This window comes from Drosophila navojoa, chromosome 3 (genome assembly GCF_054131105.1).
Source record: "Drosophila navojoa isolate 15081-1374.11 chromosome 3, UAZ_NAV_1.0, whole genome shotgun sequence".
NCBI lineage: Eukaryota > Metazoa > Arthropoda > Insecta > Diptera > Drosophilidae > Drosophila > Drosophila navojoa.
The window spans coordinates 20,358,854-20,383,873 of NC_142891.1; the positions used below are offsets into that span (position 1 = coordinate 20,358,854).

The following is a 25,020-nucleotide window of genomic DNA, read 5'->3' on the forward strand; positions in this document are numbered from 1 at the left end:
CGATGATTGGCCTAGCTATTAGTTTTAGTTAGTGCGGACGGTAAAGAACTTTTTCTTAGATAGAGTTTTATTCACTTACAAACAGAAGTAACGCCCATAAATGAATACAGCATCAATAATTGTTTTTTGTTTTTGTTTTTTTCTTAGTTTTATTGAAATTTGTAAATTTAAATAATTTGTTTTAAGGCTTCGAGATAATTTTTGTCATATGTTAAGGCTAAATATGGAAAATTTTCATCTTGCTTCTTATTTGGACTTGTTGGTAGTAAGGTAGGTATTGAAATAATCCCGAATGAGTACTAATACCGATATTCATTTTAGTCATGCGCTATATCATAACATATATACTTGTTGATAAGTATACAGTGATATACATACATATATATATATGTATCAATTAACAAACTTTAACTTTGTGTTGAGCAAACTAACCCTTCTAAGTGTGTGAGTGTGTGTGTGTGTGTTGGTTGTGGTTTATTTATCATAGTTGATTAACAAGTATTAAAACAAGAAGCATTTAATTTAGGTACAAAAGCATATATGTATTCGTATATATATATTTATATAATGTATACTATGTAAGTATATTATATGGTAGTTAGTTTTAATGAACAGTTTCATAATCTTATTAAGGCCACACAATCAATAACTGACAAGAGGGTTTCGTACAGCGAAACAAGCGCGTTGACAGAAACCCAAGGGAAGTAACATGAATAGGGAGAGAGAATTGCAAATGATGCGATGATAATGCGTAAAAGGAAGGGTATACAATATTCGACTTATAAATATACAAGAATTAAAAAAAAAAGTTAAACACAAACGAAACACAAACTAAAACCGCAACGGCTGAGGATGGGCTGAGCAACCCATTAGAGCTTACAGATACCTTTGTTTTAGTAGTTTTTTCATTCCTCTTTTTTTGTTATAAATATATAATGTATATTATATGTGCATGTGTATATATGTGTGGTTTAAGTTAAGCTAAACAGGCGACGACAACTGTGGCGCACGTTAAGAAAGTTAAGTTTAGTAAAAAGTCTAAAGACGCTAAAGGCAAACGGTAAATACAAATCTTTAGTTACACGCGTATTGTATATGTATATATATATTTATATATACATGTATATAGGTGTGTGTGCGCATATGCATGTGTGAATGCGACGTATAAATATATATGTATGATAGAGATTTAGTAAAATAATATATATATATATATTTATATATATTTCTATATATATTGTACGATCAATTAATCCATTAAAACGGATTCATATTCAGCATTTAGCACATACGTCTATATAAATACACACACATGCACACACACGTGTATGTATATACATATATATAGATATATATATATATGTACATCTTGTAGTTAATAGCTATTGTTCGTAAAATGGACTAATTTCGGTTCACTTTCTGCTTTTTGTTCAGCGGCTTTTTCTCTGTTCAATCTCAACGCCTTAGCCATGATGTGAGCTCCTGCTGCTGCTGCTGCTGCTGCTGCTGCTGCTGCTTCTGCCTTAGTTTCAGCTCCTGCTCGTGCTCTTGTTCTTGTTCCTGCCTCTGCTTCCTCTGCTGCTGCTGCTGGTCCTGCGCTCGCCTCAAGTCTGAATCTCATAAAAATGGATTATTGGTGTTCATGGCGCCGCTGGCCTGTGGAGTTCAATAATAAAAATAATAATATTAAACAACATTTCCAAATGCATTCCAGTCAAAGAAGGATGCTCTACTCTAGAAGGTAACCGACTACAAAATACTCTGTAACTAGTAAAGATGGGGTAATCTAAGAGGGAAGCTTAACATCTATATCAATAGTATATTCGGAATTGATTCCATATATTAGCATTATAATGTAAATTTACATATGATTTTCTTTTGATTCGGGATTACAATTAACAATTACAAACTTTAAATGTATTCAAATCACCTCTAGTAATCGATATTTATCGAGAAAAGAAAATCAAAAGCTATCCCATAGATTTGTTAACAATTTGTTTCTGTCCCGATTACTAGTAGAAATACTATAAAAAGTATACATAGTATAAGCATAGACTCTTCAATTCCTGATTTACAATTGATATGTATCAGCATCTTCTAACAGAATAGCATAATAAGATCTTTATATATATATGTATATCGAAGAGTATTCAAATGAAAAACACAATGATTAAACCAATGAGAAAATTGGTTAGCGTATCTGATTAACGTAGTTTCCTGTTCTCTTGTCCATATTACATCATATTCCTGCACTATCTGCTACACGCTTACTTAGTGCATACGACTAGAGTTTGACTTTTGCTCAACAACCTACCGCAAATGGGTTATTAAAGCCGCCGGCGAGGCCGCCCGCAAGCACGGGCGCTGGTTGCATGCTGCCAAAGCCGCAGCCATTGGGCAGGCCCTGGGCCAAGGCAAAGCCGTTGTTGTTGAAATTGTAGAAGCTGGTGGCAGCCGCTGCTGCCGCTGCCGCCGCCGCCGCCTGCTGTGGGCTGCTGCCATAGCCATTTGGTAAGAGCGTCAGCTGGCCGTAGAGATTCTGCTGCTGCTGCTGCTGCTGCTGTTGCAATAGCAATTGCTGCTGTTGCAGCTGCTGTGCCTGGAATGGATTCACCAAGTGGCTGCTGCCGTTGATGAGCAGCGACTGCTGGCTCTTGAAGGGATTTACATGGTTGTTGTTGCTGTTGTTGTTGTTGCTGCTGCTGCTGTTGCCGTTGACTGTGACAGAATAAAGAAAGAGAGATGGATAAGTTTCTGATGTGGTTTCAGTTGCAGCTGCTGCCACTCACCCGTGCCAAAGGCATCCGCCAGCTGTGTGTTGCCATTGGTTGGCGTTGGCGCCTCCGTGACTGTGGCTGCCTCGCTGGCCTTCAGTTCGCGCAGTTGCTCGTCGAGGTCCTTCAGCGCCGCGTAGCGGTCCTCGCTGGGCGCATTGCTTGCCCGGGGGCTGGGCTTGCTTGTCGCCTGGTTCAGCTGTTGGCTCTGCAGCGCGGTGCCTGCAAGAGAGATCAAACAATGAGCGTATTACCGAGACAAGCTCCTGGATGTGAGCTAAGCAAACTAAAGTCAAGGACCCAACACAAGATGCGAGCAACAGCAGTAACAACAACAACAACAACATCAACAAGAAGCCAGAACAAATAGAAAACTCAAATTCAAACTCAACCAAAAGGAACTCAACGAAACGAGAGTTAACGAAAAACTTACTCCACGTAAAGAAAGGATTGTAATAGGCATTTAAGATATTCGCATTCGAGTCGCACTCTGTATGCTCTGCTGCTGTTGCTGCTATTGCTTTTGTTTTCTCTGCTTCCTCAGCGATATTCAGGGCGCTTAATGCCCGACTAAATGCCGACTCCGACTTCGACTGAGGCAGAAAGGGATTAGTGGGCGTTGGCAAGGATTCATTGCTGGAGCAGCACATCGCTGACGATGCTGACGTTGTTGTTGCTGTTCCCCCTGCCGACTGGGCAGACTGGACCGACTCCAGTGAGGTGGCCGAACTCTTAAAGCGCACGGCCGACTGCTTCTCTGGCCAGCTATCATCGCTCCAGAGCGTCAGCATCGAGTAGGCGGGCAGCGTCGACTCCGGCTCCGCTTCCGAACTGGTTTCTGTGGTCGATCGCAGCGCCGCAAACTCATTCTCAAACGGATCGCTATAGTCGGACGTCTTCCAATCGTACCAATCGGGCAACGTCTGCAGGGATTTCATTGCTGGCACAACCAGAATGTTGAATGTTGCATGTCGCATGTCGAATGTTTGTGGTGCGCACGGAAGCGCAACGCGAGCAAGAAGGATAGAGAGATTGTCGTTAAATACTCCAACACATGTGTGTGCGTGTGTTTTTATTTTCAAGCCGAATGCAAACTTTGCGTGGAGATTGCTCAACGTATAGCCAGAGGTAAGCGAGAAGCTGCCAAAATATGGGGGCTTGCATTGTCACGTGCAGCATACGAGGAAGCAGCAGCAGCAGGTGTGGAATATGTTTGTGGGCGAGTGTGTGGTGTAGATTGCAAATGGAGCAAAAACAATACCAAAAGAAACAAAACAAACGATATAAAGACACAAAAACTACGATAAAGCGCATTTCGAATGCGCTTGCAGAGGTGTGGAGCAGTTAGATAGAAGAACTTTTATGATACGTATTTGGAATCTAGCAATGACAAAAGGAAGCCAACAGGTTTGATAAGTTGGCTTATCAGGAGTTGGCGCGTCTAGTATAGTCGTATACTTGGAAGGGTATCTCATAATTGTATAGTCGAAATAAAGTATTTATAGCTCTATAAGCATGTGACAGGCAGGAAGAGTACATCGATTAATCAGAAGGTAGCAAAAAGCTTTGATAAGTTGTTGGTTTTATAGCTAATTGAAAGATACATTCGGAGCGTATTAAATTTTTATATAACATACACTATAATACTCCCAGAGTAGAGCATATTTGATAGTTACATACTAATGCAAGTCGGACACTTCCGAATAAAGTTATACAACACTCACGATAATACTCCCAAAGGGGAGCCATAGGGTCTATCTCAGCCAAGAGGTTCCTATAAGAGGTTACAAGCTGGGCTCAAAGGATTTCCTAGTCGAATACTCCCGTCTCTTCTATAAGTAAGCAGCAGACTGCAAACTAAGCTTACATAGCAAGAGAGCAGGATCTCATAGTCTATGCAGCAATATCAACTACTTTTCCCCACATCTAACATCCTGTCCTCTGCCAGGACACTCATATAGCAAGCCAGCAATTCGGAGACTTACCATCAGCCACGCCATTATAGATGGGCGCATGCTCGAAATCCGCAAAGTTCTCTGATCCAGTGCTGTTGCCGTTGAGCATTTGCTGCTGCTGCTGCTGCTGCTGTTGGAGGTGCGCCGCACGAATGGGCTGCACCTTGGCATAGCCATTGATGGAGCTGACCGAGCTGGTCGAGGAGACAGCCGGCGAGCCTGTGGAACGTGCCGAGGTGGCATCGAAGATGTTTGCCGACCCGAAATCGGCCACGAAATCTGATTCGCCGGCAAAGCCGTTGCTGGCGCAGCTGCTCGTATCGGATAAAGCGCCCGTCGACGTGGAGCCGGCGCTGTTCAGGCTGGTCAGGCCCAGCCCAAGGCCAGCCAGATTATGCGAGAAGCCATCATGATTGCCATTGTGATTCTGATTCTGATGCTGATGATGATGATGATGATGCTGCGGCCGGCTGATGGCTGTGCTGCTAGCTGCCGACTTGCTGAGGCCATTGGCTGCTGTGCGCTGGGCGGCGGGCGGCGTTAGGTGGATGCTGGCATAGCCATTGCTCGATATGTTGCCCGTGTGATAGCCATTGCTGGCGGTCGACGTCGACGACGACGACGACGTCGACTTCAGATTGAGCGACTTGAGCGGACTGGCCGGCTCCAGATAATAGCGTTTCCTCTCGTACTTATCGATCATCAGCTCCCGCTGATCTTGCTGCGCAGCAGCTCGCTTTGGATCCCACAGGCCCAGCCAGGTCTTTGCGCACAGCTCGTTGCCGTGCGCCTTCAGAAAGTCGATCTCATCCTGTGTAAATGTGGCCATCGATATGGATTTAACTCGATGCGGAGGCGTCAGACCGCGACTGCAAAAGAAAAACAAGGAGGGATGGAAATTAATAATGAGTTATACTTAAATTGAATGAAATGTATTTCTTATATGCTTAAATTATGAATTTGGAATTCATTTCTGCAGAAATAAAAGTTTTTTTGGAGTTGGGAAAAATCTTGCTAGGCTTAAGAAAGGGAATTGTATGAGGACTGAATGAGGAGCGAATTGATATTTCATATTGAACTATCAAAAGTCTTTAAAAGCTCTACTTCAGCTATATTAAATACACGAGATAACAGCAGAGATTTAATAAATAATCTGATATATTATTATTGTGGGAGCCCCATTTAAAGTTGGGTTTGTAAAATGTGGGAGAGTTCTCTTTCATTCTGGATCTCTATAGTTTAGTATCCAACAAAGTTTAAAGAATTTAAAGCTAAAATATATGTTTATATAGATATAAGAGAAGTGTATAAATGTTGGTAAATTGGATTCGAAGCATTTCTAACAAAACCTTCCATACTTTAATTACAAATATTTCAAAGCTAAATGCACTTTAAATATGAAAAGCAAACTTTCTCGAGTTTCAACTCAATTTGCTAATTAATGCAGCTATACTAAGTACACAAGTTCAACCAGAGTATACAATTTGAAACTATGGCACTGCTCGCCCCTCGCTTTGGCGTCTGCTTAACTCAAGCATCATCTAGGAATTTGCGAAATAAAAATAATTTATATATAGTATATACTTCCACTTCAACTTTTTGTCGCCAAGAGTGTAAAAGGCCACTTGGCCACAAACAAATGCTGAGCATAATTCGGGCTTATGGACGACACTTCAAGCGAACCGGGTCAGAATGACCCGTTAAATGGGTATTCAATTTCAGATAATTGCACAAATTAATTGGCCCGGCCTTGGGGTGAGCACTGCAATTAGAACAAGTGGCTGATGTCAGGGCAGGGCAGGGTAGAGTCAGTGGCAATAGAGGAGGAAGAAGCAGCAGCAGCGAAAAATGAAACCAGCCGCAAAAAATGAAACTCAAAGCGAAAACCGGCAATAGCAAAATTTGCCTCAGCAAACGCTTAAAGCTAATTTCAGTTTTTCACGAATTTTCCCAAACGAAATGGGCACAGCACAAACACAAACACACACACACACACATACATACAGTCAGTCATAGATTGCTGTTTGCATATGTGTGTATATGTTATGAAGAAACTGGACGTTTCACATGAACGCTTCAGTGGCTCACAGAGCCAATTCGTTATGGCAAACGAGACGAGACGCTGGGTGGTGCGGGCGGCGGCGTTGATGGGTGGGTTTTGGATGAAGCGAAAAGCGAGAGCTCCGATCGACATCGCACAGTTCTAAAACATGCTAGGCACGCCTATACAAATGACAAGAGTCGAGCGAGATGGAGAGAAAAACAGATGTGCCATGCCAGTTGAATACTCTGTTTATGGAATGGAAATGGGAGTATAAGTATGTATGTATGTATGTATGTGTGAGTAGGTGAAATTTTAAGAAAGCAGTAAAAAGGGGAATATATGTATATGAGTATATGAATATGTATTTATGGAAATGTTCTATTTTGTAGGCCTAATTAAATCATATATAGATCTGTTATGCCTAAATTACTTCCCGAATTCTTTGCTTTACAACACTGATTTGTTAGACACATAAATTATCTTACTTTCATCTTAGCTAAACTAAGCAATAAACGCTTTTACATAGATTTTCCTTTACATCTCATTTAAGTTTGCTGGCATTATACAACACTGGCAAATTCCATACATTGCAATCGCATGGATGCTGCAATTCCAGCTCTAATCAATAATTATATTAAATCGTCATTAAAAATCAATAATACTCCATTTCCGACAATTCAGATTAATCGCTTATTAAGCTAGTGTCATTCCAGCATGGGGCATTGTCTGTTTGCCCTTGTTAGGGCCTAATGCAATTTGCAACTCAATTGCAATTTCTGTCCGCTGCGGCAAGTTCTGCAAATTACGGCGAGTCCGCAGTCGCTGCTGGGGGCACGGCTGGCAACTGGAGGCATGCAACTGGGGCAGGCGGCAGCTGGCAGAAGTGATTCAATTAAAGACTGCACTTTGTGCTGGAAAACTCTTTTTGTGTGTCGTCTCCCTCGCGCTGTCTGGATGTCTCGCTCCGCCCTCCCCAGCCTAGAGCCGTTGTCTGTTTTAAGTGGATTGGGAAATGCAGACACGATTTTCGATTTATTGCAGGCATTTCCGTTCCAGCTGTCAATTGATTTGTGAAGCAGCGGAAGCCGTTCCCGAGAGACAGACAGAGACAGACAGAGAGAGAGAGAGAGAGGGAGATAGATATAGCTACTCTTGCAACTGACACTCAATGATGATGTCCACCAAGTGGCTGTTAGTTTGTTGCCATCTTATGCCAGTGCTGGGTGTCCAATTGCTGGTCTCCAGGCACGCACACGCAATTCGTTAGCTGCAGCCAAGTGCCGCCGCAGCGTTTGCCGCAATCTGGCCACAGCTATTTTCGTAACCCGAGTGAAAAGTGAAAGTTGCCTGCCTGCCTGCCCCCTCCCCTGCACACACATTTCAGGTCCAGGTCCACTGCCACGCCCACCGTTCACGACAAGCATTTGAATTGCTTTTGGTCGTCAGCGACAGCGACAGCAGCAGCAGCGACAGCAGTAGCTGGTTTAATGAAAAGCGAATGGCAATTGAATGCGATACCCTGTAAAAGATTCACACCGCCTGGGAAGTATACCAGAGACCAGTGAGCTATATAATACCATAAGAGTGAGTACCAAATATGTATTTTATATGAGCTAATTCAATAGATGTTGATAAAAGATAGTTGGAAGAATTATTGTCATCTTTATAAAATGAAAAGATGACTTCTTCACAGCTCAAGATTCTCAATTTTATCTGTCGTCCCTCTCTTAGTATACACTAGAACAGAAATGGGTTTATATCCCGATGTAACTCGATTATTGATTTAGTTTATTGAGCGAGTTAATCCAGGCAATTCCCAGAAATCGTAAAGCAACAAAGCGTAATTCGCTTAACAAAGCCCATTCATAATAAGTATTTAGCAGTCGCTATAGCAAGCCCATTCATAATATAATAATAAGTAAAAGGTATACAAAAGTAGTTTACATTCGATATAGAAAGCTCATTTGTTATATATTAAATAAAGTAGTTAATATTCGGCACAATCCAACTCATATAGTGTATAGTATACCTAGAAGCTAGACAGACAAGTCAATCTGGCTAGCTCAAATGGAAAATTATAGATACTACTGTTGTAATCATTAGCAGGTGGCGTAGTTCGAGCCTGCGATAACTGAAATGATTAGTAATATAAGCTTATATTTATATACTATCTATCTATAATAGACAGCTGTTGTTAGTGCATTAATGAGCCGTCGACAGTCTGTCAATATTTATCTCAATGTTTCGGATCACCGGGCTGACCCAATGCAAAGCTCTATGGAGATAACTGCGCATATCTATGTACATACACACACACACACATGTACAGGGTATCAGCGTAGCAATCAACAACGTCTTGCGCACACGAGACTTGTTTTCTTAATGTGCTAATTAAAAGAGACGACAGAGTGAGGCAACTGAACCCAATACACAAAACCGAAGACCTAAAGGTCTCCAAAAGTACACAAACTTAACAAAAACGATGCTAATTGAGAATCGCAGAGGAGGCCAGAGCACCGTGCATCGAGCATCGAGAATGGCGACTCGACTCGAGTCGAGTCATAGTGAATCAACAAAAAGGAAAATGTGTGTCATCTGCGGCACAGTGGCCAGACAACGACCCACTCATGTGGCTTAGCCCTGCCCCAAACTGGATACCGAATTGCAGTCGAGCGACGTCAACAGCTGTGGTTCAATGCACAGCGATATGAATGCGAAAGCTTCAAGCTAACGTTCACAATGCACAATTCACAATAGACATCATACAGTCCACACAATCCACATCCCTCACACACATTACCCCAACATCCGAGGCATTCTCTGGAAAAGTTCGCGCGGAGTGTTGAAAGCAAAAAGAGCGTCAAACAGCTGTCGGGTTTTCCAAATCAGCGGCAGATCTTTCGTGCTAGGCACAAGTGGATACAAAATTAAAACAAACACACACACACACACACACACATTTGGATAAAGCTTAGTTATATATGTATTGTGTTTCAGTTTTTGTTTCTTTGCTTTTATTTTTTTTTTCGCTACTAAGTGCAAAACTTGTTTTTTGCGCATTTTGCGCACTCAGCGTAAAAAAACACAAACAAAAACCATTAAAAAAAAAACTCGTCGCTGCGTTGCGGCAGAAAAAAATAGCAACAACAACAAATTGTAGCGAAATATTATGCATAGCCAACAGATACAGATACAGCTAACGATACCCACACATATCTGTATATAGAGAGATACATAGATACAGATACAAATACATTTTGCACTAATGTATGGGCAAAAGAATAAGAACTGACCTAGCATAGTCGAGGCTGGAATACTCTGCTTGAAGATTCATCATATGGATTAATCTTTCGTCTGATTGTATATTAAATCTACAGCAAAGAGAAAATCGTAAATAGGAAAATGTTTTAGAAAACATCTCTATATAAGATGCATTGTTACATATTGCAATTCAAACTATATAATATAATAACGCACAATAATGATCGGATAATTTGATAAAAGGAAATATATCGACACTCGAAACTTTAACTCTAAATTATCTACAATATTTAGTTACTCAATTTGACTGATTTTAATTTATGTTTATTATAAAACAATACAAAGCAGCTGTACCAAATTTCAACATGATATCTTCACCAAAAGCTGAGTTACGATAGGTATTACGAGCAGCAAAAGAGACAAGATTAATAGCTCTGGATAAAATATATTCTGGACAATTGACAGCATATCTTAAGATAAAAAAAATAAAAAAATAGATCTATGTATAGATTAAAGATATTATAAAGCAACAATATTTCACTCAATTTTAAAATTTTCTATGACAAGTAAATAATAATGCAATTAAACCAAAATTGGATTAAAGGCTAAATTAACACAGGTTTAGATAAGCTAATAAATTCTTAAATGTCTTACTCAAAAATATGACGCACTTCATATATTACAGTCATAAATGCTCGCTGTTAGAGCATGGCATTTTCAGACCTACCACATGGAGCTGAGCGCTGACGCCTGACTCAAGAAATTTTTGCAAAATCAGCAACAACAATAGCAACAACAACAATCGTTTATATTATGAGAAGAGCAAAAGCTACAAATGGAATAAAGTAAGCGCACCTAAGTACAACCAGATAGAGATCGAGAGCCATAATGGAGGACAGACAAACATTTGAACTTTAGCTTCGCTGCCGCAGCCGCTGCCTCTGCAGCTGCTGCGACTCATTCATTCAACAGAAACATTTAAGAATTTATTTATTTCCAGCGCCTCGACCAAAACAAAAAGAAAAAGCAATAACAAAATACCAGCAGCAAAATGCCCATGACTCATTTGGCTATGCCGACGGACAGCTGATAACGACGAACAACAGAGCTGAACTGCCAATTAGTCAATTTTTTTTTTTGTTTAAACAAAAAAGAAAAAGAAAAGCAATGAAGAAACCCTTGCAGTCCCCGTGCTCCACTTGCCCCGGCCACAACAGTGCAGAAGTGGCTCAGCTAAGTAAATACTTCCAGCGAATTTCTGTTGCTGATAGTCTGAGCCCCTTGACCAAACAGAGTTTAATGAGTTTGTGCCAATATATACACACACACATACATATACGAAGTAGACAGATCAGGGTGTATACTTTATATATATGTATGTTCATATTTTTAACTGCGTCTCAGAACTGACAGCTATAACAGCTATAGATATCGATCTCAAGTTAAGTCTTAATGTATATATTTTGTCAGCATTTTATACCTAGCATTCCTTACCAAAAATATTTAAATGCTTGAAAAAAATCAAATCTAATTCAATAAAATAAAGATAGAAGATTAGTTTTGTGGCCTTCTTTACTATGAAATATTTTCTAATTATAGAATATACAATTTCCTTTTAATTTATGTTTAGCAGTCAATGAAACTTTGCCAATTTCGTCTTTTCTAGAACTTGTCCAAATATCATTCAATGCTTATGAGTTTTAATTATATTAAATTTGTAAATGTTCCTAAAAAAAATATATGTGTATCTTTGCAAGTTCGTATAGGAGCAATATAATTGTTATTAAAATTAAATAACAATTCTCTTTCGAAAATGGGCTTGATTGGGAATTGAAGACCAGTTGATCAATTTGTGTTGATCAAAATAAATTTTGGAAATATGAAAAACGCCCGTTCAATCGTCAAAAAAGTTGTTTTCTACTTTCAACAACAACTTTCGTTAGACATTCAAAAAATCCTAGTCTATAATTTCAACAAAAAGCACAAAATGCCAGAATAGAACTTATTAAATATTTCATTTAAATATCAACTGTTTTGCAATCTTAAGTTTTATTCACTTTTGCATAGCGTCAAATATACATACATACATATAAAATATTTCCCAGCCAAGCCCTGTTAACATAACTACTCATACCTGTATCTCTTCATATATTATATACTTTTGAAGCTCTACTCCGCAGCAGGCAAAAACTCGGCGGGCTTTCGTCTTCCATTCGCTTGAAATCTAATTAACAAGGCAACACTTCAAACTTCTGATGAAATTCTTAAGCATAAAACATTTTTTCTCTTGATGCTATTTGCTTAAATTGCAAAACCTGTTCAATAACTAAATTACAAAAGAAAACAAAATATATAAAATTGAGTGTTTGATGTATGACGTGAAGCACTTATCTCTCACTTAAGTACTCTAACATTTAACTACTCCGAGTTAAGTGTGCGTTTTACAGCCAATTCTTATCTAGAAACAGTTATAAATGGAACTTGATATATGAACTTGTCGTCGCAGCGCAGTGACTCAATAATTTTGGAATCGAGCGTATTAAACATATATAGAAATGTTTTTAATAGCGGCATTAAATTAAATTTATAATTCATTTAAATTCCACGATAAATTGTGAAATCATAACCATATATATTTATTATTTTGACTATATATATTTAATGCCTTTAATATGAACTATTAGTTGATAAAAAGCAAGGCACAACAGAGCCCGACTAGGGAATACCCTGAATCCGAAATAATTTTAGTCTTTAGATGGACATAACTTTATTGATTTATGATCAAGACTATACGTATATATATTATATGTGTCTGTAACATGTATATTGACAAAACCGTGATACCCTGACTTCCTTAATGGGCGTAGACTATATAAACATCAATCAATATTTAGTTATTATATTGCATTTGGGCACTTAGTTGAATATTCTAGCAGTCGATTCTTTATTCAAGCAGCATTTCACTAATGTCTCTATAATATCTTTAGATATTAAATAACCCCTACTTATACGCCCGTCTGGTCTTTCAACTCGTGTCCTCGTTGTTTCTTAGTGGGTCACTTCGATAACTTAATGACGCTTTTAAATAGCTATAAAGCAAGTTAGTTAAGTCTTAAAGCTGACTTTTAATGCCACAAAATATTTAAGGTCACGTTACGACAACTCGCAAGAAATAAGACGCAGCTAATTGTATTCGATATTTATGTTGGGGTTTAACTCTTTTTATTTTTCTGCCGAACGTTTCGAAGGTTGTTCAAATAGGTTTACTCTTTCTTATTTTTTTTTTACAACTTACTGAAAACTTTTTTTTTTTTTTTTTTTTGTAATGTTTTATTTAGGGTTTAGATTCTTCCACAATTGCGTTCTAGTCCGTGGCAAGCGTCGCGCTTAACTGTCAGCTGAGTTGACGATGCAACAAGAAAAATATATATAATAATAATATGTAAATAGCAGACAAAATGCGTTGCAGTAATTCATATTGCAATGGCAAATATTTGCGTTTCCGAATAGTGATAAGTGGATGTCAAGGGGCGTCTCACTACGTATATACTTGATATTTACATATATGTATTCAATATAAACGTATAAATTTTTTGTCAGCTTGGCGCACTTTATTTGCCCTGAAGATAGGTCTCAACTGTTACGCCCTTTCCAGCGGTCATTCGGCGCTGTCACGTGCATTACACTATATACTCTCCCTGTCTCTATATATGTATACACATATCAATTTATTGTTAATTGAAAAACAAAAGACAAAAGCCCAAAAATAACAAAAATAATAAGCCTATCAACAGACATCGCACTCAGACAAAGGATGCCAACAACAGCTGCTCTGATTGGCATGGCGACAGGGCAGCTCGGGAATGGATATGACCTTAAAAAAAAGAGCTTGTAAACTTGCAAACTTGAAGTTCAATATCAATGCGGAAATCTGTTCAATGAAAAGTACCAGACTTTGTTTATAATTCTGTGTTAATATACAATATAAGTACGTATCTGTAAGGAAAAGTTTACCATATATGTACTTCCATATGCGCGATATAGGCACTGGATTCACATGAATCATTTATTTAAAATCAATAAAAGTTCTTCGGCAGTAATGAGCACAATTTATTTATGCTACCAAAGTCAATATATGGATTTTTAATCAAAACATTGCCATAATGCAAATATATTTCTCAATAACAGATTACCATATGCCCGACCCACTGTGCAAATATATTTGACCTCTATAAAATATTCAACAATAAATGAACAGCATTTATATCAGATTTCCATAAAGAATGCATTATTAATACAAAGTTTAGCATGGGCTGGAACCACTGTGCCAATGAAACCTATATTATCAGCATTTATTACAGATTTCCATGAGTTATGCAAAGTTTACCATATACTTGAGCCACTGTGCAAATGAATCATTAGGCTGACTGGGAAACTGTGACAGCATTGTCAAAGACTAACGACAGGAGAGGTATTCGGGCACAACGGGCGCATTACTTGCAGGGCTAAAAATATCAACGAGTTTCAGTTTCAACCGCAGTCAAGTGCCTTACAAGGTAAACGGCGAATGTCTTTGCAACCCTGAGAGCATGAAAAGCTTTTGAATTGAGCGATCCCAAGTGCGATATGTGTCATAAGTATGTAAATATATACACCATATACATACATACATACATATATATTCACATTTGTTTACAATGCATATGTGATGTGTGTAATTGCTATGTAAATCAACCAAAAGTGCGCCTATCTAGGCAGCGGTGTCATTTTCGTTACCTATACCCTGTAAAATTGATGCTGCAGCGAGTAGCTTAGTTACCTAGCCAGAGTAATAGCTATAAGAGAGCATTGCTTAGTCGCTTGCTAAATCTGTGCAGCCACCGACGACCTCGACTAGTCAAATACTCTAGCCATTAGTGGAGCGTGTGCCTTTGTGCTACTAATATAAACATCGACTGTGTGCCATGTAAACAGGCCAGAGGCTGCGGCTCATCATCAAAGGCAAAAAGCTGCTCCTTATATAATCTTGGGGCACGTAACTGGCGTGCCATAAAATGGAAATCAAACAGCCACTGGAAAGTACGTGCATAGCCAACGTACACAGCAGCTCGGAGAGTATATTTCGCCAAGAAACAACTAACGAGTCAATTACATTTCAAGGCTAGCCGACGAGCGAGAGAGATAAACAAAGCAAGTAGCGCTCTAAAGCAGCGAGTAGCACCGGAAACATTCGCAGCACTTGAAACACTTGAAAAGAAACCAGAAACGCAAAAACAATATGTGAGTTTGATTAGAAAATAATCAACAGTTCCCAGAAACTAGGAAGCATTCAACATTTACTTAGCTCTTCAGCTCTTTTGAGATATTCAAATATTCGCTTTGATTCGCTGACCCACTCACAGCACTATAAACAGTTTGCAATTGCCACATTTTCCAGCCATTCCAAGTTTTTTAACAGACACAGCAAAAATTTCCTCACTCACAGCTGGAGAAGTGCTTCTAAGCCATTTTGCGTACAGTGCTGCGAAATAACGCGTGCATTTTGGCTTTTAGCCGGTAATTGTCAGCTGTGGCAACTTTAGCCTTTTAAATAGCCTTAGCTCTGTTTTTATATGTGTTTATTAACTTTAAGTAAAAACTTTTGCAATGTCTTACTGTGAAGTTAAATTATTGGCATTTCAGAGACGCAGATATTTTTGGATAATTAAATGTTTTCTTTAAAAATCATTGGCAGAAAGTTCTAGAATGTTTTTAAGAAGCCTCCATTTGTATTGTAGATGTGTGAATATTTCTGTTATTTTTTTCTCTCTCTCTCCCTCTCTGTCTGTGCTGGCTGATTATTAAAATCCATTTCAGTATATATTTATAAAAGGAAACATAGCTGATTTAATATTTTTCTATGTTCTTCTATTTTATAATTTTCGTAATACTTAATATACAAAATTCCTTATGGCTGAATACATTTACATTTTTTATTTCCAACAAATATGTTTTCTTTTATGCCCTCTAAAGCTGACTTTTCGCCCTTTGGGCAGGGTGGCAGCACTGTTTGCATGCGAGCTGCAGCGGCGCCATCTGCTGGGCTAAAGAAGAAATGAGCCAGTAGCCAATTAGACTCAGCTAAATGGCAGGCGTATCCCACGCGGCTGTCGGGCATGTCAATATCAATGGCCGCCATCTGCAGTTATCTCTGTGGCTTGTGCCAGACAGAGAGACAGAGAGGGAGAGAGTGCGGCGGACATTTTTGGCGCAGAGGCGTCATTGCCGACATCGTTGAAGGCCCTCTGTCAGTGTTTGTCGCACAAAATAAATTAAACTTGGCACTGGCTGGAGAAGAAAGACCAAACAGACTGGCTTTCCATGGCTGCTGCTGGGTTTGTGGGTTGCGGATGCTCTTGTAATGTCCGCCCGTTGGCCCTCTCACACTCACACTCACAGTCTTTTGCTAGCTCGCTCAATGAATATTTTAATAATGCGCCGCCCCGGCCAGCGCCAGCTGCAAATTGCTGAAAAAGCCTTGAGCTCCTTTTGTTGTCATGAAAAATGGCCTGCAGTGTGGTTGGGGGGAAATGCATGCGAGCCTTTTGAGTTGGACGTGGGTAGCGCTCCGTTCCAATCATTGGCATTTTGGCCAAAATAACGTTTGCCCACCCACTGCCCACTCGCGCGGGATCTAAATGTGCGCGAACAACACTCTGACAGGGCAAATATGTTTTCTACGCAATAAATCTCAGCTGCGTAGGCGCTGCAACAATAGTTGAATTTGGTTGGGTTGAGCCCCACCCGCTGCTGATGGTTCGCTCCATGGGGAACAAGTTCTGTACATATAGAAAAACGTCAGCATTTTATCAGCTTTATAGCTTTCCTCCAGCTGCGGTATGGCGCCTGCCACCCACTGCAGGCTGCAATTGGGCCGTCAGATCATTCGCTAAACTGAATAATTCGCATATTTCCGCGATTTCAAAACGTAAATATTGAGCAGTTGATCCCATATAAATATAGTATGTACGTATACACATGCATGCATGCAAGTGCATGTGTATTCACATAGATATATTCCATTATTTATAGAATATAAATCTTGATTCAAGGCAGCAGCAGCACAAAGCGAAACGAATGAAACAATAAAACAAACACCGATTACAACAGCGACACCTTCTGTGCATTCGCCTCAACACCGAAATCGACAACAAAAACTGCGCAATTATTGCCAATCGGCCAGAGCGAGATACGGACAGGAATGAGGCGCAATGCAAGAACGCAAGAGAGTGCAAAAAAGAGAGAGAGAGTGAGAGAGAACGATTGGTAATGGATGGGAAGAGTTCTGTTTGTTTTTGCTTGCTAAATTCTACTCGTTATGCGATTCACATTTTCCAAATGCTAATCAAACTGGTACAAATATACACATACATATATATTTATATACATATGTACATAAATTGGTGTGTGCATTGCCAGGTAACTGAATTATCAGCCAGACTGGATTCTGACAATAAGAGCCTGACAAATGCGGAAAAGCTTTAACAAATTGAGACGCCAAAAGTGTTTATTTGTGTAAAAATAGCTGCGAATGGGGCACACAAATAGATTTACATACATACATATATGTATTTTAGGTATATGTACATATTTGTCTTTATACATACATACATATATACTTAGATTTATGTATATTTGTCTATTCACTATATATGTACGTATAAGTATATACACACAATCGCATATGTATGTATGTACATTTCTATCTGTGGACTAGAGAAGAGCACGTGAAACTATTTATTCATTCACAACACGATCGCAAGCAAAAGTATTCCATTCAACTATGCTAAGTGGGAACAGGCACATGCATTAATTTATATTTATTTATATTAAACATTATTTTAGGTACTATTTATTATTATTATTATTATTGACTAATGAATAAAGTAGCCCCTCTTCCATTCAACTGTACAAAGTGGAGGCAATTCTATTTGTGTCACGCAACCAAGCACGATATTCTGCCATCTCTAATAGAGACAAACATATGTACATAAGTATTTAATTGCCATTACGCGTCGTGTTTTCGTTGATTTTTTTGTTTTTGTTTCTTTGCTCTTTCATTTTTGTTTTTTTCTTTTCAATTCGTTGTTTGTCGTTTTGTTGTTTTGGTTTTTGGGTAGCGAAAGAAAACCCCTTAAAAAGGGCCCACACAGCTGACAGCATTTGGTGAAAGTCTGCCCCGGCAGCTGAGCAAGCCAACGCGCCCGTACCTCCCCAACCACCGCCACCTCACCGTTCGGCACCAACGACCTTTACAGCCATACAGCTGGGACGTGTTTATGTTGTTTCATAACCATCGACAAATTTACATATCTACAATTTGACCACAAGACGTGCAGCTGATTATAACGTGTATACGAATGTAGCTACGTTAGTGTGTATTACGCGATGTATCTATCTTTCTACATGTGTATATGTATGTGTGTGTGTGTGTGTATACATGTGTCTCTATAATTCCCCTATATTTAACTATTTGTCAGCTGGTGGGCAGTTGCCGTTACAGTTACTCATGTCTGCGCGACAGACACAACTGAGAAAGTAGCTCAGCGCGGTCGAAGAGGGCAAGGCGAAGTTCGACTGGAAACAAACCAGGAGAGAGGGGGAGCGGAGAGAGGAAGTACGACTTGAAAAGAGGCGACTGCTGCGTTTGACTTGCTGGAGAGCCAGTGCTGCCACTTTTTGAGCAGAAAAACTTAGTACCAAGAGGAAAACGCGCAAAGCTTAATTGAAACAGAAAACAAAAGGGAAAATAGCTAAAAAGTTTGGGTCTTTTTTTAAGCATTTCTACTATATATAGAATATTTTACATTATTTTCTTCTCTTAGCTTGTTATATTATACAAAATGACAAATAAGAAGAAAAAAGAGCCAACTAAATCTCATAAAAAGTAAATGAGAAGAGCAAAAATAGCTAATGAGATTTTGCTTCTTTTATTTATTTATAATCCTCAACATGGTCAACGCTGTGTGCTACATTTTTGAAATCAAGTGTGAGCAAAGCAAATCTAAAATTAAATGATAGCACTTGCGGACATTTTTTATAAAATTGTATTAACTGGAACTGCCGTATCGAGCAATTTGTACAAATTTAGTTTAAAGTGCAGCTAGTTTGGACGTTAAAATAATAGCGGAACTGCCAGCATTGGACGCTTTGGCTGTGTGCGCATATGCTTGCATGGCTTATCTAATCAACAAGTTGCTTTGCCAGCCAAATGCTGCCGTTGCCGTTTCTGCTGCTGCCCACCAGATGGTAGCGACTGCTGCGCGATTGAGGTGCAACAATTTGTCTGCAATTGCCAGTGCCACAGCGGCATCAACAGCAGCAGCAGCAGCAGCAGCAGCAGCAACCGCAGCAACTGGCCCAAAAATACTTTCAAAAGCCGTTTGACAGGTTTTTCGCCATTGCAGCCATGTCGAGCGGGCCGGCCGGTATGCGGCACGAAGCTGAAAGCCATAGCTAAAATGCGACTGAATGGCAGCCGTTCCTGCCACAGAATGAGGCGAAACGGGCGAACAGGAGAACAGGCGTAAATGCGAAGAGGTGGGCGCTGAACTGAACGAGGTGAACTGTTGCCAGACGAGACAGGAAACATTGTAGCATTGAACATGCACAACAATTTCGTATTGGACTTTGAGTTCCTTTTGTTTGCTGCAGACAAAGGGACGAATGGGGCGCGAACGGGGTAAGGAATGTTGGAAGGGTTACAGTGCAGTTAAGTGGAGTTCGTTGTGTCGCTGCTGTTCGTCTGTCTGGCTGTCCGTCTGTCCGCCTGTTTGTCATGCCAAAAGGGCCAGCCATGAGGCATTTATGCGGCTTTCCATTTACATAGTCGTAATACTTATTTATTTCGCCTGCAACTTAAAGGAGGAGGAGGAGGAGGAGGAGACGGAAGTGTGGAAGAGCGGGCACTCGAGTGAGTCATGCAAAACGCTGCTGGGGAGCATTGGCCAATGCAACGCCAGCTTTAGCTTTTTTTTAAAAGCTGCATTCAATATAATTTACATATGCTGCGACGACTTGTCATGAATGCCAGAGAAATAAAAACAACAACAAAAATACCGAAGGAAAGTGCCACAGACTTTGGTCGCATGCAAAACAAGAATGAGCAGCTAAATTTGTAATGTAACGAAGAATGAATGCCCTAAAAGGCATTCGCAGAATATATACATAGATAATATATACATAATATACCAGATTTAGATATTATTTAGTATTAATTTATGCAGAATAATATATACCAATAAATGAAGGGTATATTATAATAATAAGCTAAAAATCTCTACACACATATGTACATATTTGGATAAAAAGCTAACATACCCCTGACAGTATTTTAAAAATACTGTTGTAAAGTGTCATTTACTTTGGTTGCAAAAAAAAGAAGAGCGTGTAAATGTTATCGTTGATCGATAGGCAAATGAGAGCGAGCAGAACGCAGCGGGCGCCCGCATGCAACAACAACAACAAACACAACTAGTTACGCAGTGGAGAAACTGGGGCGCAATCTGCGTATGGAATGTGCATCAGCTGGACCCATTCGCCCGGTGCTCGGTGCGGAAGCAGGCAGATTGAAAATAATCAAATAATGAAAACGATACTTGGAGCGAGAGAGAGAGAGAGAGAGCTAGGTAGCTGGAGAGTGCATATGTGGTGGGCGTGAGAGCGGAAGTGCGTAAATCAAGTGGAAAAACAAACACAGCACACGAAAAGTGGGCAACAACTCCCCACCCACTAATCAGGCAGGCATACAGGGCGGCAGGGAGGCAGGGTGGCAGCCAGTCAGGCAGCAAATGTGCCAGGAGATGACCTCAATTGGCATTTAATCGCACAAAGTGCTTGAGCATAGTGCAGCAAAGCGCATAAATCGCAGCCAATTTGCCAATTATTTGGCGTTTAGAGCCAAGGACCACAAAAGTAAAGCGAAAAACAAAATAGATGCAATTCGCTACGGATTGCCGACTACTGAGTACCCTATCCGTGTATAAGCTCTATTATTTCCGCGTATATTAAAGGAGATTTTGATAATGAGACGAGCTTCGAGTTGTTCAATTTGATAAATGAAATAGTGTACTATAAACCAAATAACTGTAATTTGATACGTATTAACGACTACAACTCTTATCATTTCCGTGTGTATTAAACGAAGAAGGTTTCTACAACCAAGAGCTGATGAATGAACTAATTCATTTTACATTTAAGAATTATACATTATTAGTTCATGAATTGGTATTACCTATTAATATTACAATATTTGTCTGCATATATTATACACTACAATATATCCTATTCCAAACCATTTTCAATAGCATAAGCACGTAGTATGCACCCAGACATCTTCTTCTTATTCGTGGCTGTCCAAATTAGAAACGCCAATGCCAAAATAATTTCATTTGTTTTCAGACCAAGTGGCTCTGCCAGCACCAACGGCAGAGTTCGACGTCAATTGAAAGTTTGTCTGCGATTTGCATTTCCAAATTGGTGGCCTGACTCAAACTGGTGAAACGAAATTGCTTTCGCTTTCGCTGAGCGCCACACACACACACACCCCCGCTTACCCCCAATTTCCCTCTTACTCTCCTGTGTTGCAGGCAGGTCTAATCGGTGAGGAGCGGTATTGCTGTTGTTGTCGCGGGTAGGTCAATGCATTCGAACCAAATTATCGGTCAATCACTTGAGACCACCACAGATTGTAGCTTATCTGCCGGGTGAGTTGTTGTGAGGAAGGTGCATAGGGGTACGTAATAGATGGATACTTTGATGCAGTCAATTATACCTTAAGTATCAGGAAAAATATCTAACGAGTAACGAAAAACAGGAAAGCATAAAAAAGTAACGCACGTTAGATTGGTAATTAGATAAGCAACAGCTCTTAAGAATATCGATTGTTTACTAACAATTCATTAGAGGGTGCAGCGAATACCGCTATTTACCATAGTTTTACCTTAACTGAATGGAGAACAGGTAATTTTTACTAATTACAGTAACAACTTTGAGGAGTAAATCAGTAATTATTACTTAAGAGCGATTAGCGAGTAACGACTAGTATTACTTTAATTTTACATTGACTTTCAGCTGTTAAACTTTATAACATGAAATGTTAACTTAATTAGGAGCTGGCATTCATGGCATTAACCAACACAAGTAACGGCTAATGGCCAAAAAGTAACGATTCAGAAATTGCAAGTAACGAGTGGCACATGCATAGGCATATGAATGTATTTGCACGTGTGTGTGTGTGTGTGTGTGTGTGTGTGCGTAGTTTTGTGTATGGTGTAAATGGAGAACAGGTAGTTTTTACTACTTACAGTACACCCGAACAGCGTGTGCAGACAAACGAGCCGATGGTCATGTTCACGTAGGTGGGCCCCTTTTGGTTGCAATCGAAGCACTGGCGATTGCCTGCCCCGCTGTTAACCAGCTCCCGCAGCGCTAGCAGGTATTTGTCGTCCTGTTTTTTGCGCACTGCCATGTTGTAGCTGCTATTGCTATTGTTGTTGCTGCTGCTGTTGTTTTTGTTGTTGCTTTCGTTGTTGTTGCTGCTGTCGCTGTTGCTGTCGTCTTTTGCTTTGCTTCCTGCTTCCGTCTCCAGCCACTCTGTGTCCGAATCGTTAGCGTTGCTCCCGCTATAACGCGTATGGGGCTGATAGATGTCGGCCGCGTGTGGAGCGCTGCTGTTGTAAACGTAAACGAACTGAATTTTGCCTGATTTACCGCTAACACGATCGAGTCCCAAACAACAGTTACACACGCGCGCGTCTATGTGTGTGTCTGTGAGCGTATGTTTGTGCAACCGCTTTACGCAACGCTTGACCTTTCTTCAGCTGCAAATCACAAAGGAGAACAACAAACGCTGCCGCCACTGCCGCTGCCACCGCTGCCGACGCGCACACAATTACCAAAAATGAATGTATATATATATATGTGTGTGTCTGTATTGGTGCGTGCCTGAGTATTTCTGTGCGCTCAAATTTATCAGGCAGCTAGCAAATATATTTATTCATTTATTTATTATTGTTTACGTTTAACTTTGGCACTGCACTCTTTGCTCTCTATCTTACTCTTTCTCAACAAACACTGGTTTTCATTTTTTTCTCTTTTTACATTAATGGAATTTATTTACACTCTTCTTGCAGCGCACTCTGCTGCGCTCAATTACCCACAATATACAATGAATCACACACGCTGCGCCTTCGTCTTCGTATTTGTTGTTGCTGTTATTAGTGTTGTTATTAACAGAATTAAGCGCACAACAAATTTTTAATAACAAACTGCAAGAGACGCCCGTCCGACGATTCACACGACACAACCAAACGTCGCCAACTTGAAAAATGAACTGACTATGCCAGCGTGACCGTAGCTGGGTTAGCCTCAAAATACTATTAGGCTGACCAGGCGCTATAAATACCAAAAGTTCAGTTGGCAGCGCTGCAATTCAAATTCGTGCTCTCAATATAAATGTTACGAGTCACAAATAAAATTTCAATTGCATATTTTTTTAAACGATAATTAAAAGAATTTATTAAATTATAAGCTACAGGTACTGTTCCTAATCAGCTAATGGTTTGCGCACATTTCCTTTATTTGCAAATTTCCGTTTTTTGAATGTGGCGGGCGCACTGCTGGCCGTCTCCTCATCCAATCCTGATATGGTTTTCTCCTTGAAGCGTTTTACAGGCGGCTCGGGCTCTGTCGTCGCTGCTGCAACAGGCTCTACCGCATAGTAGTCCGTTTTCGGTAACTGCCAATCGATGGGCTCTTCAGGTGGTCTGCAAATAGTTATAGTTAAAACATAGATTTTTACAAGTGTACTAACAATACACGTACCTAGTCTCCACCACCTGCCATTGTCCAATTTCCTTGGTAGCAGCTTCCTCTTCAGTTTTAAACTGCTGTCTCTTCTCCTCCTTCTGATTCTTTTCCTTGGGATTCTCTGGTTTGCGATAAAGTTTCGCATGCCGCTCACGATTGAAACGCGCCACCTCCTCATCTGCATTGGCACGAAAACGTAGCGCTTCCTCCGCCTGCGTCACCGCCTGTTGATCCATGGCTAATTGATTGATGCGTTCGTATTCGGCATAGGAAAGAAACCCCTCTTTTGGTGGCTCCCAGACAGATTCGTTTGTCTTCACATTCCAATAGTACGTGTAGCCTTCATCCGATTTGCCTTCCACCCACAGGGATGCATCTGGCACCGTTTCAGCCGCAACTTTATCCACATTAACCCGTCGACCATCTTCATCCTCATCGGAATCGCCCTCCAATCGCATTGGATCGATTTGTCGGGGCTTGCCATACGGACCCAGTTTGCTGCCACTGCTGGAGGCAGTTGCACTGAGCACTGTATTGATGGAACGTGCGGTCATATCGCCATGGTAGCCATGGATATCCTGCGCATAGGATTTCATGGCCGCTTCTTCCATTTTGCGAATCTGTGCGTCCACTTTCTGCTTCTCCCGCTCCGACTTTTCGCTATTGCGACTGATTTCAGTGATGCGCTTGGACACATTTAGCTTGTGTCGCTTGCCGCTTTCATGAAAAGCAATACTCTGGAAAAGTTAATTCCATTGTTACACATAAGCGTTTCAGATTCTATTGAAATGTTTACTCACAGCTTTGTTGTCGCTTAACCAGCACTTACAGAAATCGCAATACTTGCGTTCATTGGATTTCCAGTACTCAGTCCTGCAAGTAACAAAATTATGCATTGTATTGTATGCAACTAGTAATTAATATTTTATCAATTTACTTACATTGTGATTAAATATTATTTATTTACTTTATTTTCTATATTTGCTTTGCTTGGGCGCAGTAGTGCTGTAAAGCGCGTGGCTGATCGAAATAGTGCTGCTCAGATGGCGGTTAGCAGATGGGTGGCAGTAACTGTTACTGTAATAATATGAAATAATGTTAGGCTGCTAAAGATGGCTTGAATTAAAAAAATTTTTGG

General features: G+C 40.1%; 2 protein-coding genes across 5 annotated transcripts; both read right to left on the bottom strand.

Moving 5' to 3' along the window:
* Nucleotides 1-453: 453 nt before the first annotated feature.
* Nucleotides 454-23,421, bottom strand: drongo (Arf GTPase activating protein drongo). Of its 4 annotated transcripts, none has more exons than XM_089258158.1 (6): nt 22,379-23,421; nt 4,760-5,598; nt 3,208-3,714; nt 2,790-2,996; nt 2,315-2,718; nt 454-1,656 (listed from the first exon to the last, which is right to left on the bottom strand). In XM_089258158.1, the coding sequence occupies exons 1-6, from the start codon at nt 22,540-22,542 to the stop codon at nt 1,618-1,620; spliced, it is 2,160 nt and encodes a 719-aa protein (XP_089114284.1). In that variant the 5' UTR covers nt 22,543-23,421; the 3' UTR covers nt 454-1,617. The 4 variants fall into 4 exon arrangements, with proteins under 4 accessions (XP_089114284.1, XP_089114286.1, XP_089114285.1 ...); XM_089258160.1 differs by having other exon boundaries at nt 2,315-2,699; nt 2,786-2,996; XM_089258159.1 differs by having other exon boundaries at nt 2,315-2,705; nt 2,786-2,996.
* Nucleotides 23,422-23,575: 154 nt separating this feature from the next.
* Nucleotides 23,576-24,961, bottom strand: LOC115562045 (uncharacterized). Its single transcript, XM_030382773.2, has 4 exons — nt 24,824-24,961; nt 24,683-24,755; nt 23,898-24,619; nt 23,576-23,839 (listed from the first exon to the last, which is right to left on the bottom strand). Coding segments are annotated over exons 1-4 (1,017 nt in total). The 5' UTR covers nt 24,826-24,961; the 3' UTR covers nt 23,576-23,619.
* Nucleotides 24,962-25,020: the final 59 nt, after the last annotated feature.

Excerpts from the sequence above, each read along its gene's own strand:
- drongo (XM_089258158.1), bottom strand. The coding sequence starts at position 22,542 with ATGGCAGTGCGCAAAAAACAGGACGACAAATACCTGCTAGCGCTGCGG. Across the intron at positions 5,599-22,378 it reads ACACGCTGTTCGGGTGTACT|TCGCGGTCTGACGCCTCCGC; the intron begins GTAAGTAGTAAA and ends TTTCTTTTGCAG. Across the intron at positions 2,997-3,207 it reads CAATCCTTTCTTTACGTGGA|GCACCGCGCTGCAGAGCCAA; the intron begins GTAAGTTTTTCG and ends TCTCTCTTGCAG.
- LOC115562045 (XM_030382773.2), bottom strand. Across the intron at positions 24,620-24,682 it reads GGTTAAGCGACAACAAAGCT|AGTATTGCTTTTCATGAAAG; the intron begins GTGAGTAAACAT and ends TAACTTTTCCAG. Across the intron at positions 23,840-23,897 it reads TGGCAGGTGGTGGAGACTAG|ACCACCTGAAGAGCCCATCG; the intron begins GTACGTGTATTG and ends AACTATTTGCAG.